Source organism: Enoplosus armatus, chromosome 15, assembly GCF_043641665.1.
Source record: "Enoplosus armatus isolate fEnoArm2 chromosome 15, fEnoArm2.hap1, whole genome shotgun sequence".
Lineage (NCBI taxonomy): Eukaryota > Metazoa > Chordata > Actinopteri > Centrarchiformes > Enoplosidae > Enoplosus > Enoplosus armatus.
Window position 1 is genome coordinate 3,006,479 of NC_092194.1, and position 15,835 is coordinate 3,022,313.

The 15,835-nt window shown below is 47.1% G+C and overlaps 1 protein-coding gene across 1 annotated transcript; it reads right to left on the bottom strand.

Moving 5' to 3' along the window:
- Positions 1-6: 6 nt before the first annotated feature.
- Positions 7-14,663, bottom strand: rab3gap2 (RAB3 GTPase activating protein subunit 2 (non-catalytic)). Its single transcript, XM_070920086.1, has 35 exons — positions 14,555-14,663; positions 13,326-13,414; positions 12,516-12,633; positions 12,344-12,425; positions 12,115-12,162; positions 11,913-11,988; positions 11,630-11,731; positions 11,042-11,141; positions 10,387-10,485; positions 9,949-10,097; positions 9,686-9,765; positions 9,066-9,158; positions 8,829-8,968; positions 8,372-8,567; positions 8,081-8,224; positions 6,557-6,639; positions 6,403-6,467; positions 6,181-6,271; positions 5,878-5,999; positions 5,471-5,681; positions 5,107-5,204; positions 4,825-4,933; positions 4,558-4,718; positions 4,215-4,389; positions 3,912-4,070; positions 3,586-3,692; positions 3,247-3,313; positions 2,985-3,055; positions 2,840-2,875; positions 2,611-2,685; positions 2,143-2,358; positions 1,791-1,880; positions 1,463-1,687; positions 1,185-1,349; positions 7-760 (listed from the first exon to the last, which is right to left on the bottom strand). Exons 1-35 carry the CDS (start codon positions 14,661-14,663, stop codon positions 608-610), a joined length of 4,104 nt encoding a protein of 1,367 aa, XP_070776187.1. The 3' UTR covers positions 7-607.
- Positions 14,664-15,835: the final 1,172 nt, after the last annotated feature.

Consider the following 15,835-nt stretch of genomic DNA (forward strand, 5'->3'; position numbering starts at 1 on the left):
ACAGCGTTATCTCAACATAAACCCCTTTTTATTCTGCACTGGGATCAGCCCAGCGGGAGCGGCTGGGCGCAGGACTACAGAATAGGGAGGCGTACAGGCACAGCTAGTAAAGTACTGTCTGCATATATAAATAAAAAACATATTTCTTTATGATACATCTCTTGTCCATGAGAGGGAAGGAGAAAACAGGACTCTGATATGGCACTCGGCTAGGATGTCTGGTCTTTAGATCAGCCCCTTTCCTTAACAGCCGTCTCATGAACCCACAATACTCTTTCAACAATGCAAGGATTCAATAGAATTTATGCTACATGCGCAAAAATGTGATGGATTAAAAAAAAAAAAAGAGTTAAAAGCCTATCATGTCCACTCTGTATGTCACTGCCTTGTACAATGAAGTTGTGAGGACGGGGTTACCATATTAACATGAACAAAACACAAAGTCTCCTCCATGACAATGACGAAAGAGGTAAGGAGGACATTTATCTCCCTGCAGTGACCATATTACACCTCAGCCTCTATCTGCACAACTTTCCTCATCATCCTCATCCTCATCTCTCCGTCTGCTCACTGTGTCTCCGCCGTCGTTGCCCTCTCTTCCTCAGGGTCAGTCCTCAGTGGTGAGGGCCTCCACGGCCTCCAGAAGGTGCAGGGCCAGGCTGTACTGGGCGTGGTTCTCTGGGAGGATTTCAATCAGACGGCCGACCAGCCTGCTGGTCTGGGGCAGGGGGACCAGGGGGCACCGCAGCTCACCGGGATCCTGCGCCGCACAAAACACACGACATACGCTACTCTGTTAAACAGGCCTTTCTGTGCAAAACTGTATCGCTTCGAAATGAGATGATATCAATATTTCATTTTGTGGAAAAGGAGTCCTTAAAAAAGGAAATGCTAGCACTCTTCTAAATGAACCCTTTCCTCCCCCCCGCCCCCCCCATTTCTTTATTACTTTGATTGAGATGCCGATTTTACATCTGGATCCACTCCGTTTTGAGGATCCGAGATGAAACACCTGGACCCAAGTTAGTGCGGGTACAAATGGTGTTGATGTGAGGATCTCTCTAAATGCTGGAAGACGAGGGTTGAACTTGATGGAAATGCAGGGAATATAAGTGCACGTGTGGAAAAGAGCATCTAGCCTCTGAGAGCGTGTAGCCGACATGATATTTGTTTCGGTGTCTCACCATAGCCTTGAGCCATGTGCAGAGGGTGGGGGGCAGGCGGGCCAGCAGCTCCATGGCAGCCTGGGTCTGGCTCTGGCTGTGGAGCAGCGAGTAGCTCAGCCTCTGGCCGGTCAGCACCAGCAGCTGGGAGCCCAGCACATCCTTATCCTCCACCTCTAGCATCACCTGGGGGATAAGAACCACATGCTTAAGATGAGAAGTCAGAGCACAACATTGGATTGTGTGACTCATCAAGCGCCGAGGTCGGTTTAACTAAACTAACATCATCTCAGCCTCACCTCTTCAGCCCGGGGGTCCAGGCCCTGGTTGTAGAGCTCGCAGACGAGGTGCCGTCTCAGGATGTCGGGGTTGACCTGCAGCAGGGAGCCCAGGTCCAGACACAACGAGGGCCACCAGTCAGCCTTGGGGCCGCAAGAGGGTAGCGGGGGGGACCTGGTGCCGGAGGCTGAGCTGGAAGGATCATCTATAGCCTGAACCCAGGCGGTGAGCACGCGGAGGAGGAACTGAGACAGAGCGGGAAACGTGGGGGACAGATGAGAAAACGGGAACGGATCGTCTCAAGATCGTCATTTTCTACTGACATCGAGACGCAAGTCCACCTCTCACCTCTTGTCGCAGTGAGACCACGCCTGGGTCCATGTCTCCACTGGGCATCAGCTGGATGGTCGTCAGATCTCTGAAGAACGCATTCTTTCCCTGGGACAACACACACACACACACACACACACACACACACACACACACACACACACACACACACACACACAATATATACATATTTAAACAAGTTGGTGCACAAATAAATCAAGACTACAGTGTTTAGGTTTTGTAATAACAGCAGCTCTAAAAGAGAGCGTTGTTTGACAGAATGTCTGCAAGAACTTTAATACTACAATATAAAAGCACACAAAGATAGTTATAGTTGTGCGTGTGTGTGTGTGTGTGTGTGTGTCCTCACCTTGCTGTCAAACAGGCTGAGTGGTTTGACCTTCAGGCTGAAGGTCATAGCGGCGTGTAGCAGGGAGGCTAGCAGGCAGTGGTGTTGCACCAGTGGGTAGTGGATGCCCCTCTGCTCCAGGGCCAGTTCAGCTATGGACTCGGGGCCCTCGGCCCCGCACCACGCCTCCTCCACGGACAGCTCCGGAGCGGAAACCTCCTCCACCGCCGAGTCCGCCTGCGTGAGAGAAAAACAAACAAACAAACAAACACAAAAAAACAGAAGAGGTGGTGAGGATGGATGTCTGAGCTTCACTGTACAGAATGTGCGTCTTGAAGTAAAAATGCATACCAAGCACAGGTGCTGTTAGTAGTGGTAGTGGTCGGTTTCTCCATGCTTTTTTTGTTTGTTTTGTTTTACTGGAATCTTACTTACGTAGGCATTTATAAAAGACAAAGGGCACTGATTTTTAACCAATAGTCCAGTCACCTCCATGAGGATCTGCAGCAGCTGGACACAGCAGCCCAGGAACGACGTCACGGCTTTGTCCCCCATCCCGACATCCTGCGCACATGAACACACCTCCTTAATATGTGCAGCTTGAGGACTTTATATATATATATATATATATATATATATATATATATATATATATATACATATATCGTATATTTAAATCTGGGAGGATCTTTAGGAAGACTGAAACACACACGCTTACCCGACGACATAAGCGATCTTTGGGTGCTTTCCCCACCTGGGACAAAAAAAAAAAAAGGACAAGCAAGCATCTTACATATTGCCTCACAGGCTCAACAACGCCCCTCCCTCAGACACAGACTGCACACTGTGCGCGCCCGACTCACCTTCTCCATGAGGAAGGCCGCTGCGGAGACACGCTTGACGATGAACGTGCTCCACATCATCGTAGAAATACCTGCGAGGAGGATTCAAACAAGTCCAGTGACACACCAATGACTTTCACTCTGAGGAAACACATTTGGAACTGGAACTTTATACATACCTGAAGAAAATGACACCATTTGCCACAATTACGGATAACAAGTGTTATTAGATAGATTAGACTGATTATTATTTACAAGCATGTGAAAAAAAAGCCACCCTCACCTAGTTGGATATGTGGACTGGAGACCAGCTTCAGATGTTCCACAGCCCAGCACAAGTATCGACCCTCCTAGGAAGAAGAACAAAGGTGGTTCTTTGTCATCCGTGTTCCTTGGGTTTATGAAAACCTGCATTTCCCCTTTGGTGAAACAGGCTTGTTGCAGCAAGTAGTGATAATACACACACATGTAGAGAAATAGGAAACCACCCAAAACTGAAACACTACATGGAAAACGAGCAAAAACAGTAAAAACATTGAATGGCTGTCCTGCTTCTTTGGAACTACATTCATCCTAACACACGTTAGATCATAGTACAATGCATGCATGTGTGAGCGTGCACCTCGGGGTCTTTGTTCCACTGCACCACGTACTCCCAGCAGCAGTGGGCGAAGAGCAAGTCAGGTGAGAGGGAGTGTGGGAACCGCTGGCACACTGCCACCAACAGCTCTGGAAGACACAGAGGACAGTGTTGGACTTGGACTTGGTTTGGGGGGGGGGGGGGGGGGGCAGGTTCCAGCATGTGGTCATTACATTGTGTAAGTGATGTTGTATGAATCTACAAAAGGTTATTATAGGATGGACAGTTCAAGCACAGTTGAAGTGTAATCTAATCTAAGATCTAAGAAGTAAGATAAGCCTTTACGGATCCTTGTCCAGACTTCATACCTGCCGTCCTGTCTGTGTCGTCCTTTCCTTCTTCTGCTGCCTTCTGCTCCAGTTTGTCATCCGTCTCTTTGTCTTCTCTCTTCTGGACAATTTCCTTGAGTCGCTCGGGGGCCAAGTTGTGCCTGAACACCCACTTGGAGACGCTGTCGGCAATGCCACCTTCACAGACAAAGACGTGAGAGGAAAACAATAAAGACAACATGAGAGAATCACGGCGGTGACGCTGCGACCAGAATATGGATGCTGAAGGAAAGAAGAAAAAAACGGAGAAAATAGAAATAAACATTCTTCTTCGCAGCCTACCTGTGCCTCCCTCCAGCAGCGTCTTGATGGAGCACTGCGCTGCGGCGCCCCCTGCCACTCCCTGAGGAGGGGGCACCAACAGCAGCGTCTGCAGTACCAGCACGTCCTCGAGCTGGCGAACACACACCACCCACTGCTCCAGCTCCAGGGACACCGCCTCCCACTCTGACTGCAACTGTCACACACAGAAAGACAAACTGGGCTGAAGCCAGTGAGGCTTTACTGGTTGGTATTATGCCTAGAAGTCTGGTTACGTTACTGCAGTACTGAATAACTTTACTAATGTCAAACATACTGCTGTCACGTTGATGAGCCCAGAGCAGCCTGTCTCAGTAGAGGTTACCTTGCTGTCAGCCCGGCTCGTGATGCTGCCCTTAGCAGAGCGGTGAGCGACGAAGGCAGCCAGCAGAGCCGCGGCAGCATTGTGGGACTGGATGCACGTGCAGCGGACCTGCTGCCACCAGGGGGAGATAGACTGGGGGTCCCACGACTCCTCAACTGCGCCTAAAGAGAAGCAGAGGAAGGAGAAGCGGTGACTCTTCCCATCCGTCTTTCTCACACTGCTTAGCAGACAGACACTTCAGCGCACTCTGGACATGGACACACACACCTGTCATGTTGCTGAGGGCCATGAGTAGTGTGTGTAGGTTTCTAACGGTTTCCTCTGGTTTCTGTAGCACCTCCTTCTCTCTTTGCAACCACACACTTAGCAACAGAGACTGAAAGAAACAGGAAGAGGACGTGTGGACATGAAATCACGAGAGACATCGTTGATTGCTGCCATTCCCGGATTTTTAAATATGAAATAACAAAAAACTACATATTAACTCAATTGCCAAAATTCATCTTCGTTTCAACCCATTCCATCAGTCAGTCTTTTCCTCCATCTTACCAGTAGCTGCTGTGGACTGATGCCAGCCTGCTGCAGCGTGTCACAGACTCTGTGGAGCGGGCTCTTTCCACACAGGCAACCCCAGAACATAAAATTCCCTGCAAAGGACACAGAAGGGAAAAGTCCTCAGAGTGGAATCTGTGTGGTGTGCTCCCTCTGTGTCGGTCACATGCCCATTTGTTTGATACGTACAGAACGCATCACATCTGCAACCTGAAAAATTGGTCCAGTCTTCCACATTCCAAGTGGAATAATCTTGTAATCCGTAGATTAACAAATGCTACACATGGCGTGATTCATTTTTGATTGCGTCATGCTATCTATCTGGGTGACGCACATAATGTGAATACATATGCTGCCGTACCTAGCTGATTCCATTCAGCTTCAGGCCCGCGGATCACCCTCAACTCCCCGTCATCGGTGCACTCCATCTGGGAGAGAAAGGCTTGGGCAGGCAGGGGCGAGTCCGGAGAGTCCTGGGCGAAGGAGACGCTGGGCCTGGAGGTGAGCCGGGCATAGCGTTGCAAGGTGGGGCCAACCCGGGACAGTTCCTCCTCTATGCCTTCGAGGGAGTCCTGCTGGGTGGGGAGAACATTTATCGTAGGGTTATGAGGAATAATTATGAGGCAACAACAGCTTTACAACAAACCTTAAAATAGCTTATGTTATATTATAACAGCTGCAAAATGTTTATGCAAGTACCATTAACAAGCTTTCTATACTTGTGTACCGTGTGTGTGTGTGTGTGTGTGTGTGTGTGTGTCCTCTCACATTTTGAGAGCAGGCCTCCGTGTCTGCAGCAGAGTGCAGCTGCTGAATGTCAGTGTAGAGCTGAAGCAGTTTCAGCTGTGTGGAGCAGAGCTGGAGTAAAGCTGTATCCACTTCCTCAGGGTCTGTAATGCAGACACACGCCACCATAAATACAGAGAGACATTATGTATATGTACACGTACATGACATTTTACATTTACAGTACTTTACATTTAGCTCCCACTTCATGACACTTTAAATGTTTATTCCATTTGAGATAAAAAAAAAAAAAAAAATCTTCTTAGCAATAAACTGCTACTTCACCCTGCTGCTTCAGAGCGTCGTGTAGGGCGCATGTGATGTTAGTAAGACACGAGACCGGAGCGCTCTTATTTGACAGCAGAGACTCCAAAGCCTGAAAGGGAAGAGCGGACACCGCAGTCAGAGATGTGACGGTCACAGCTGAAGACAACATGCCTCTCTATTAGTGTGTGTGTGTGTGTGTGTGTGTGTGTGAGGCCTTGTGTACTGTAGCTTTGGCTGTACCTGCTTCTTAATGGCAGGGTGTTTGATGTCCAGCAGCACGCTTTTGGCTTCGCTCTCTAAAATATCTGTGGGGGGGGGGGGGGGGGTGATTTAAAAACAAAAACACTTGACTATAAACTTGTGTCTATCCGGCTCTCACTCGTGTGTCTCTTACCAGGCTCCACCTCTCTGCTCCTTAGTAAAGTCGTCAGTCTCTTTAACAGGTGCATGTCTTTGGCTCGCTCGCTCTTCTTGTCACTGAAATGAAGAAGGCCTCGTTAAAAGGGTGTCTTTAGCGACTAAATGTGTGCTTGAAGGTGAAAGTCCAGTTCCCTTAACATCCTTAAGCATGATCATAATAAGGCTCTTGAGTAGCCGAGTTATACAATACAAATATTACTAGAACTGCTATTCGTACACTGAGGGACCAAGAACTAAATAGTTCACGAGAAATAAAAAGTATCCCAACCCCACATCTGCAAGCACTCCTACAAGAAACACTAATTGAGGTGTTAAAGGAATAGTTCCAACATTTTTGGGAGTCTTGGGAGTCCTGAGGCCGGAAGCACAAAACTGTGTAGATTCACAACCAAAAGCGGTGTGTAAGCACAAAGACAGACTCAAGCATATGCATTCTTTTTCGTCAGATTTATAAAGCCGTGGTGTCTGTGGTGTGCTGGAACCGGGCGCACACGCCTGAGCCTCAGACTTGAAGGAATGGGTCTTTTGCACCTGTTTAAAAAAAAGAATCAACCACAGGGCCATGACTTGGCACGCACTCATTCACCCTCACTCGAGGGAGTCAAGGATCCAACCAGCCAGACTAGAGTCAACACCAAAGTAGTTGGAGAGTTTATCCACCATCAACAAAAACAAGCAAACAGCTTGGCAGGAGTTTTTACTGCCCTCTAGCTGTTTGAATGAAAGGTCAACCCCGCCCCGGCCCTGTATGCAAACTAAAACAGGTCAACATGGTGTTGGGTTTTGTCCAGAAGTTCCTGTCTTATCAGTTTCTCAAAGGACTCTGTGACCGGGGAGGTCAGGGCAACTGGCCTGTAGTCATTCAGGACCTTCGGGAGGTTGTTCTTGGCAACACATTCAAAACAGACTTTACAAAGCCCGTCACACTTCAGGATAAGATGAAAAGATATAATAACAATAATATTTTACAGAACGCTGTGTAGACTGCAAAAGTAATACAATCAGTGAAACTGGCAGACATCCTAAAAAAACTTAACTAGAAGGTTACGCTTATATCATCCACTGTATTATATCACCAGCAGCTATGTCTTGAAAACCTTGTTGAGGCCTGGTCTGAAGTCTGTGTGAAGTATGAACATTCTCACCGCACACCACACGGGCGTATGCATTGTTTTTGTGCGTACACAACGTTTAAACATCTGGCCCCTGGAATCTTGTCATCACCTTGAGGTTGCCAGGTAACCAGCAGAGACTCCAGGAAGTTATTGCTGACGGAGGGAGGGGGGGGCATAACCCCCCTTTAAACCGTAACTTGTTGCTTTTCCACCCTGGGTTTTGTACAGTTTAAACAAGTGAGATATCATATCAGGGTCAGTACTAATCCTTTCAAAATGCCCGCATGACAAACAGCTGGTCTACAGGATCTTTGAGGTCAATGTATGTGTGTGTGTGTGTGTGTGTGTGTGTGTGTGTGTGTATGTGTTTTCTGCCTGTGTACCTGAGGGCCAGGTGGAAGGGGATGCTCACTGTCCTCAATGCCCCCGTGATGGGATCTAGCAGACACACCTGCTGGGTGTGGAGCTGCCAGCCCTGACTGGTCACACTGTTCACGCCCATCAGACGGTAGCCAGCGTACAGTAACCTGGAAGTGTACACAGACAGTATTTTACGTGTATTCTTTGTGCCTTGGCTGTGCGAGCGTACTGTATTTGCTTCTGTGGTATGCTAAACGTGAAGATGTACAGGTGCTGCTTTGTTTGCGGAGTTTGGGAGTGCATCGTGCATATACCTGCAGTGTTTGCCCACGGTGAAGGCTCCAACTCGAGGCCCCTGCTGCATCCCCCACACCTCCAGGATTCCCCTGCGGGGGGCGTAGATGACCAGGAACAGAGCATGGCGTCTGGGGAGGGAGGCAGAGGGGGAGAACTCCCGATCGCCTCGCTCCTCCGGGACCTGCAGCCAACCCAGCTGAGCATCCCGGTAACCTGCCGTTAAAGTAATGAAGAGTTATGCTCACGTTACAGGGACAAGAGACAGAGGCTACGAATGTTTGATAGGCGGCATGTAAGGGCTAAAGGTTTTTTGCTCTCAGGCTACATGATTACTTCAGACACAATGTTATTTATGTACTCAAGTCTTGACATGCTTGACATCCTTGCTTAAACGATTCAATTCTTTACAAAGATCCCGTGACAAAACCTCTATGTTATTCACTTTTTAGTCTTTTCTCTCTGCTTTCTCCTCACCTTTCCACATGCGAATGGAAATGCCCCTGGCCAAGTCCAGCAGTGAGACTCGACCGAAGTCATCCGTCACCCCAGCCAGCGTGTTGCACGGGGACAGACAGATGGACTCGCCGTGGCGCCGAGAGTCTGGGAGACCGAATCTGGACGAGAGAGAGAGAGAGAGGACGTCAACAAGCTCCACATTGCCAATATGAACAGGATGGCTGCGTCATGTGTTGGGATCATCATGACCGGTACCTGATCCCCAAGGGTGTTGCGGGCTCCACCTTGGGCTTCTGTTTCTGAACAGCCTCCTCTTCATTCTTGTTCTTGTTCCAACCTAACCATCCACTGAGGGGACAAACAGCGAGAGAGAGAGTGAGAAAGAGACAAATAAGGCGATGAATCTAGAGAGAGAGACACGTAAGACTTGAGACTCAAGGGAGGATGAAAGCAAATGACCTCCCTGTATAGACTGAGCAAAGAACAGGCTATAATTCAGAGCATTGATTGGGCTATTCTGTGCTGCAGCATTCATTCTGTGCCTGTGCTCGTCTGACAGGAATTAAATGCACACACACACACACACGGAAACCCGAGACAACCCTATTTGTCTTTTGAACGATGCCCTACACAAATTGAGATGTGGTTATCATTTTCGTCCCCCCTCCTCTAATATTCACTTTACCTTGTTTCTTTGACTGGTGTTTGTCTTAGCTGCTCTATGTTTCAGAAAAGTGCTATTTAAGTAAGGTTATGTTTGGTAACATTTTTGTTAATTAATCAACTAACGCAATTATGAATGCAGATAATCTTGCTTATACAGACGTGGAAGCTTGGTTTTACACACACACACACACACACCACCACCACCATACCTGGCAGCACTGAAGAGGGCTGAGGTGAGTTTACTGGCCACAGCCAGAGCCACGTGTGAGAGGAGAGGCTGGGAGCTTCCCTAAAGACAAACAGAGAGACACAACAAACAAAATGCATTCATTTGCACACTCGCACGTCTTGCACTGTGCTTTGCACCACTTGTGTAGGTACTTCACACTTAGTATATAACATGAATGTACCCTTTTGTTGCCCATGCAGTAACAGCCTGACTTGGCTCCGTCTCTCTCTCTCTCTCACTCACCTCTACGGCATAGTAAAAGCCCATGTATGGCCCACCTCCCACAGTGACGTACTGGCTCATGGCGGGGGGGCTGCCCTTGACTGAAGCGTTAAAGCCCCCCAGGATGGATGCATTCTTCATCTGGTCAAAGACACACAGCGTCATGATGCCTAACAGAGAGAGAGGTGGAGAGAGAAGAAATTGATCTACAACCCTTTCCTGTGAAAGTCCATCATAAATTCAATTTTATTTTTAAATCTCTTCCCAGCATATGACTCCACTGCACAAGGCTTTCACTTGTTATTTTTTGCCGATTTCTCAGTAAGTTTTTGTCAAAATATTGAGAGAATTTTGTCAGTATATCACATGTGCAATAAGAAAATGCGAGAGAAATGAGAGAATCACCTCGAACCACTCTGACCATGGGATGTAGTGGTAAATCAAAACATTGTCTCTTACCCACACTGCTGTGGTCCACAATGGTGTCCATGTCCTGCAGACCCCACTTCTTATAGGCCAGGGGAGGGGGCTGGATCACGTCACTGCCTGCTGCTGCCGCTGGATGGGAGGCGCAGTTGATGCACCAGTTGATTAACACATTTTTGACAAGGGATTTCATCATCTACTGCCTTTAGCTAGCAGGCACGCCTTGCATTCAGCAACATTTAAAACTGGGGCACTGGGCTTTAATAGGAACAAGGACTGCTTTAGGCCACGAAGCACATTCATGGGTAGGAGCACTCACACACACACACACACACACACACACACACACACACACACACACACACACACACACACACACACACACACACACACACAGCACTACCAGATGCTCAGAGAAAACCTGTCGAAGCTCGGCTACTAAGGGTGTATGTGTGTGGCAGTGGTACAGTGGTAGTTGTGTGTATGTGTCCTTAGTACCTGAATGCTTTATGGCAAACACTATCCACCCAGCCAGCAAGTGAAGAGCACATCTCTAGTTAACACACTGCAAAATACCATGACATTTAACACTAGAACCCCACTAGACTCTATATAATAATAATATAAACACACACACTGTACATACTCTGAGCTGGATGCACACACATGCTCACACAAGCAGCAGTACCTCTTGCCACCTGGTTCCTGCAGGCTCGCAGAGACTGAAAGAGGCTGAAGCCATCGATGGTGACCAGAGCCGCAGGGTAGAGGATGCTTAACTCTTCGTGCTGTGATGGGATCAAACGATCAATAATTACACACGAGCTCTGGGACAGCTAGCAAATGAACCTTGATCACAGAAATGTGCTCCTTAGTTCAAGAATTCATCCCCACACTCAATCACAGAGTGAAAGGAATTGTTCTGGGAGATTCTGGGAGATGTTCTCGTGTCGTGCGCTATATTAGAAGACTGATACCAGTCTCTACGACCAGCAGGCCCTTAGCTTAGCTTACAATATAGGCCGGAAACAGAGGGAAAACAGGTAGCATGGCTTTGTTTAAAGGTAACAAAAAAAAAACGTTTTGCAGGTCCTGTCATCACCGTGGCGTTGCTAGGCAACCAGCAGAAGCTGTGCTAACGCAACCGGCTGCTGGCTTTGGCTTCTGTATTTACTGTGCAGATGTGAGCGTGCTATCGACCGTCTCGTCTAACTCTTGGCAAGAACTAGAAAGCATCATTTGCACACACAGTTCGGATAGGAGTGTTCGCCGTTACCTGCTCAGTTACTCCAGGGTGACGAGGGATCTCGTAGGTGCGACACTTGAGCCTCAATACAGGGTCCTCGTGCAGCAGCTGGGCCAGGAGAAGAACCCCGTTCTGGCGAGAAACAATCAGTGTTTGCGTTCAGTGCCGTCTTTATGACCTACTTTGTATTAAATGGCTTCATTCCCTTGTTCTGCTGATTATCTGGAAAAAGCCAATTGTGGCACGGCTACAAAAGTATTGCAGTACACAGAAAGGAGAGAGCAGGTTGTACTTTGATAGATTGACGATATACCTCTGTGTAGAAGCGGACATAGCCAGAAGTGAAACCCACTACTACACATGTCCAGTCAGGCCGCCCTGTGGAGCTCCTACACACACACACACACGTACAAACATATATATTGTAAATGCAGCTATTATGACACGTATACAAACAAACACACAAGCATTTTGCACTTCCACAGATCTCCACTTCCTACATACGTCATTCTTACCTCTTCTGGCTTGCCAGTGGTATACAGATAGAACTGCTCACACATTCTCTGCAGTGAGAAAATACACAAAGTAGCATGTAGTGAGTGATGGGCTCACTCTACTCTCTTTTTCATTCATCATTTGTCCTTATATATATATATATAATGCTAACCCACCCATCATCAACTCTTCTATTGTCTTTTAATTGCATTTTCATTCTTTCTCAAGTGAATCTAATTTGACTCCTACCCTTCGTCAGAGCTGAGGGTTCCAGTCCAAGACACAGCCAGGGTCATCTCCTCTCTGCCGCTGTCATCTGAACGCCACTTAGCTGTGAGAATCAGTAAACAGCTATACATAACTCTTCGGTGTACTTAGAGATGTATGTGTGTGTGTGTGTGTGTGTGTTTGAATGTCTGACCTGAGAGAAAGACAGCTTTGTGTTCGCGGGCCACCACTAGCAGGTCGGAGCAGGGTGACAGGGACACTACACAGTCCTGCAGCCAGGTTCCACTGTGCCCTGTGGTCTCCTCCTCCACCTGCAGGGCAAAGGGGAAAGTCAGTGGGAGGAGACCTTTCCACCTGCAAACGATGTGACAAACCCCATAAACCACCTCCGTTCAGTTTCAAGCTGTATGCAGCTTTTGTGTTTTGTCAATTTATTTAGGGAAGCCTTTTCCCCTTAACCCTGGCCTGTATAGAGCCATGAGCCTCGGATGCAGCCACATCTTTTCACCTGCCTGCTGCCCTGTTCCGGATCCAAAACCTATCCATGCAGGTGGACCAACAAAAAGAAATAGTCAACAATGCAGCAACAAAAATGCGACCCCTAACCAGCTCCCCTCTGGCAAACACACGACCAAGCTAGAGTCACTGCTGCCTGGAACTGAAGGCCTCTGCGGTGGTGGAGGGTGACCGATTAGTCCCTGCTCTTTTTTGGTAGCTATTAAGCTTCTCTACACTACCAGTCGCTTTAGCTGGAAATCAATTTTAATTCAACTGCTTACAGTGGTTTAAAGAAAATGGTTTGATTACAAAATATAGGGTCATTATGGGACAATTGGGCAATATTTGTATAATTTAAGTAACCGATAATAGAATATTGTCTATTTATACTGTTTTGTTGGCAACTGAAGCAGCTTTACAATGCCAAAGACACCTATTGCTGAATAACGCAAGGAAAAAAATGACAGAGAACAGAGAACAGAGAATGAAATACAAAAGGACAGACCGTTGTGGCAGAAGTGGCTTCCTCCTCTTTGTTGTCGCCATCATCCCATGCCGACTCCCACTCAGAGGTGTCCCAAGACAGCTCATTTCCTGTTAGGGAAACAAGGGAAATTAAATTACAGCTGGTTTTAATTTGTGACACCAAGCTGACAGTGCAGCTTGTGCAGAGGTGAGGACTTCAAGTCACGGTTTTCAGTCTGAAGATCCCATCATTACACGAAGTCAATAACTGGGAAGATTCTAGGCTAATTCTTTATTTTAATCTGACCAGGCACCTAGTGACAGGGTGTACTCACATTTCTGGCAGCCTACACACAGAACAACACAACAGTGAACACAGGTTCCAAGGACCAAATTGACTGATTTGGTGGTTATTCAGCAGTTCTGGGTATCACGGAAGGGTTACAGCTGCTGGTAATTCAAAATGTAACGAGAGAGGACAAGAGGGGAAAAGGGCTGACGAAGGACTGATAACTTAAAAATATCCAGGAGTGGGTGGAAGACAAAGTGACAGAATGAGTAGCAACATCCTGGATTAAATCCCGTTGCCATGCACATTTACACTGCATTAAGCCTTGGTGCAGTGAATGAGTGTGTGTGTGTGTGTGTGTGTGTGTGTGTGTGTGTGTCAATGGCATTCTGCTACAAGACAGAGGTGATGACACACACTGTATGAAACGAAGGCATGAGGCGCCCTTTCTGTAAGTATGTGACTATCATCTGTCCCTGTTTGGTGAGCATCCTGCAGTGATGCGTTCAGGTGCCTCATGCGGGATGACTCATAGCACAAAGGGCAGGCTGGTTTCTCCTCCTCCGCTCTCAGCTCCTCAGACGTAGCCCCAGATGAAGCCTCGTCCATCATTCACTTCACCAAGCCTCACTGTCAAATGACTTGCCTTCACTGCTACAGCCAGGGCATTAGAAACCCTTGTCATTAATGGAATTCATATGAGATGCACTGTCTGTATATGTCAGCTAATCAGGAGTTTACTTTGTACCGCACTCAAACACGTATATTCTCAACTGTAACGTTAGCCTGTAACCAAAAGTTAAAGTGTAACGTTGGTAACCGAAAAAAACCTCTACCCACCTCGCTATAACGTTCTTTATGGATATGTATGGTCAGCTAAGCTAGTCCCAGAGGTAGCTAACTGGGCTGCTGTGACTTTAGTTAACAGTTAACCCGTACAGACGCGCATCCGCCTGGTCCATTTAGCCTTGGTGTGTTACCTGTTTGATTCTTCTCCTCCACTTGCTTGGTTTTCTGGCTCTGGAACAGGTAGTCCCTGACCGTTTTGAGCTCTTGGAGCCGACAAAACTCCAATAAGCTGCAGGACATCGCTCTCTCCCCCGTCCCGTCAGGACCCGAGCAGACAGGGAATCAGCCAGTTAGCCTGCTTGCTAACAGTTCCAGTTGTGGAGGACCAACGTAGCCTAAGTGAGTCCGTTTGCGAGTCCTGCTGTTGTGTTGACTTTATGACAGCCTGTTCACAACGACAGTAGTTCTTGCTTGTCTCCAACTGTGCCCTAAAGAAATATTAACACGAGTCTGGCACTCGTATTTTCCCCCAAATTCGCAATTCTCACCCTAGTCCTGATGTGTTGACACACCGTTAGCATAATAACACTGCTGCGCTTCCGGGTTAGAGTTGACATTTTCTAAATAAAAGACGAGCGAGGTGCATTTGTTTACAAATTAAAACTAAAATCATATGACAGAATAATAGAGACGTTTCTATATAGAGAGAAAAATATATGAATTTAAATTTTGAAATATTTTGAAACGTGATTTATTTTTATTGAAAAAGTGTATTCTGTGTTTAGTTTCCACCAGAGGGCGGTAGAGGAACAGTTTTTTCAGGTGGCTTGCTGGCTCTTGCTCTTCTTCCTCCTCCCAGCTCACATATGCCCCCCCATGCTAAACTTTAGTTTACTGTACTCGTAACAGAACATTATTGTGCGTTTTTACCTTTCAGTTTGTGCAGTTTGTTGAACGCATACAATAGGCTTGTCAGCGCTGCTAAGTTACACTCCAGATTCAGCGGTGCGTTCGTATAACTAACCCGGTTGCTTCTTAGTGAAGATTTGGGGGGGTTTATATCTTAATTGTACACATTTATATACAACTGTATCAATGGTATACTGCATGAGTGCAGTATGTTGATGCAAGTTTATAAAGTAGGATGAAATCAAGTTTTCTTTTAAACAACTGAGCCACTGCTTTCATGCACTGCTCAGAAAGAGGGTCACAGAATGAGCCTACAAGTGTTGTTCTCCAAAAAGTTCTGTACATTACTGTATATCAGTTTGTGGTATTTCCCCCGGAGTTTGCTCACTGTTGTGTTTTGAGTCTAACTGGTTACATTAAACAGGTCATAGCCAGTCAAGTCAAGTCAAGTCATATGCATTTTTTAGCCTATGGCCTATTTAACACTGTCTTGTTACCCTACATAGGTGATTTATTACTGTCCTTTACTCTATGAAGTAACACGTTCAGTGTAAATGAGCCCA

Excerpts from the sequence above, each read along its gene's own strand:
- rab3gap2 (XM_070920086.1), bottom strand. The coding sequence starts at position 14,663 with ATGTCCTGCAGCTTATTGGAGTTTTGTCGGCTCCAAGAGCTCAAAACG. Across the intron at positions 12,634-13,325 it reads AAGCCACTTCTGCCACAACG|GTGGAGGAGGAGACCACAGG; the intron begins GTCTGTCCTTTT and ends TTTGCCCTGCAG. Across the intron at positions 10,098-10,386 it reads TGTGGACCACAGCAGTGTGG|GCATCATGACGCTGTGTGTC; the intron begins GTAAGAGACAAT and ends TCTCTCTGTTAG.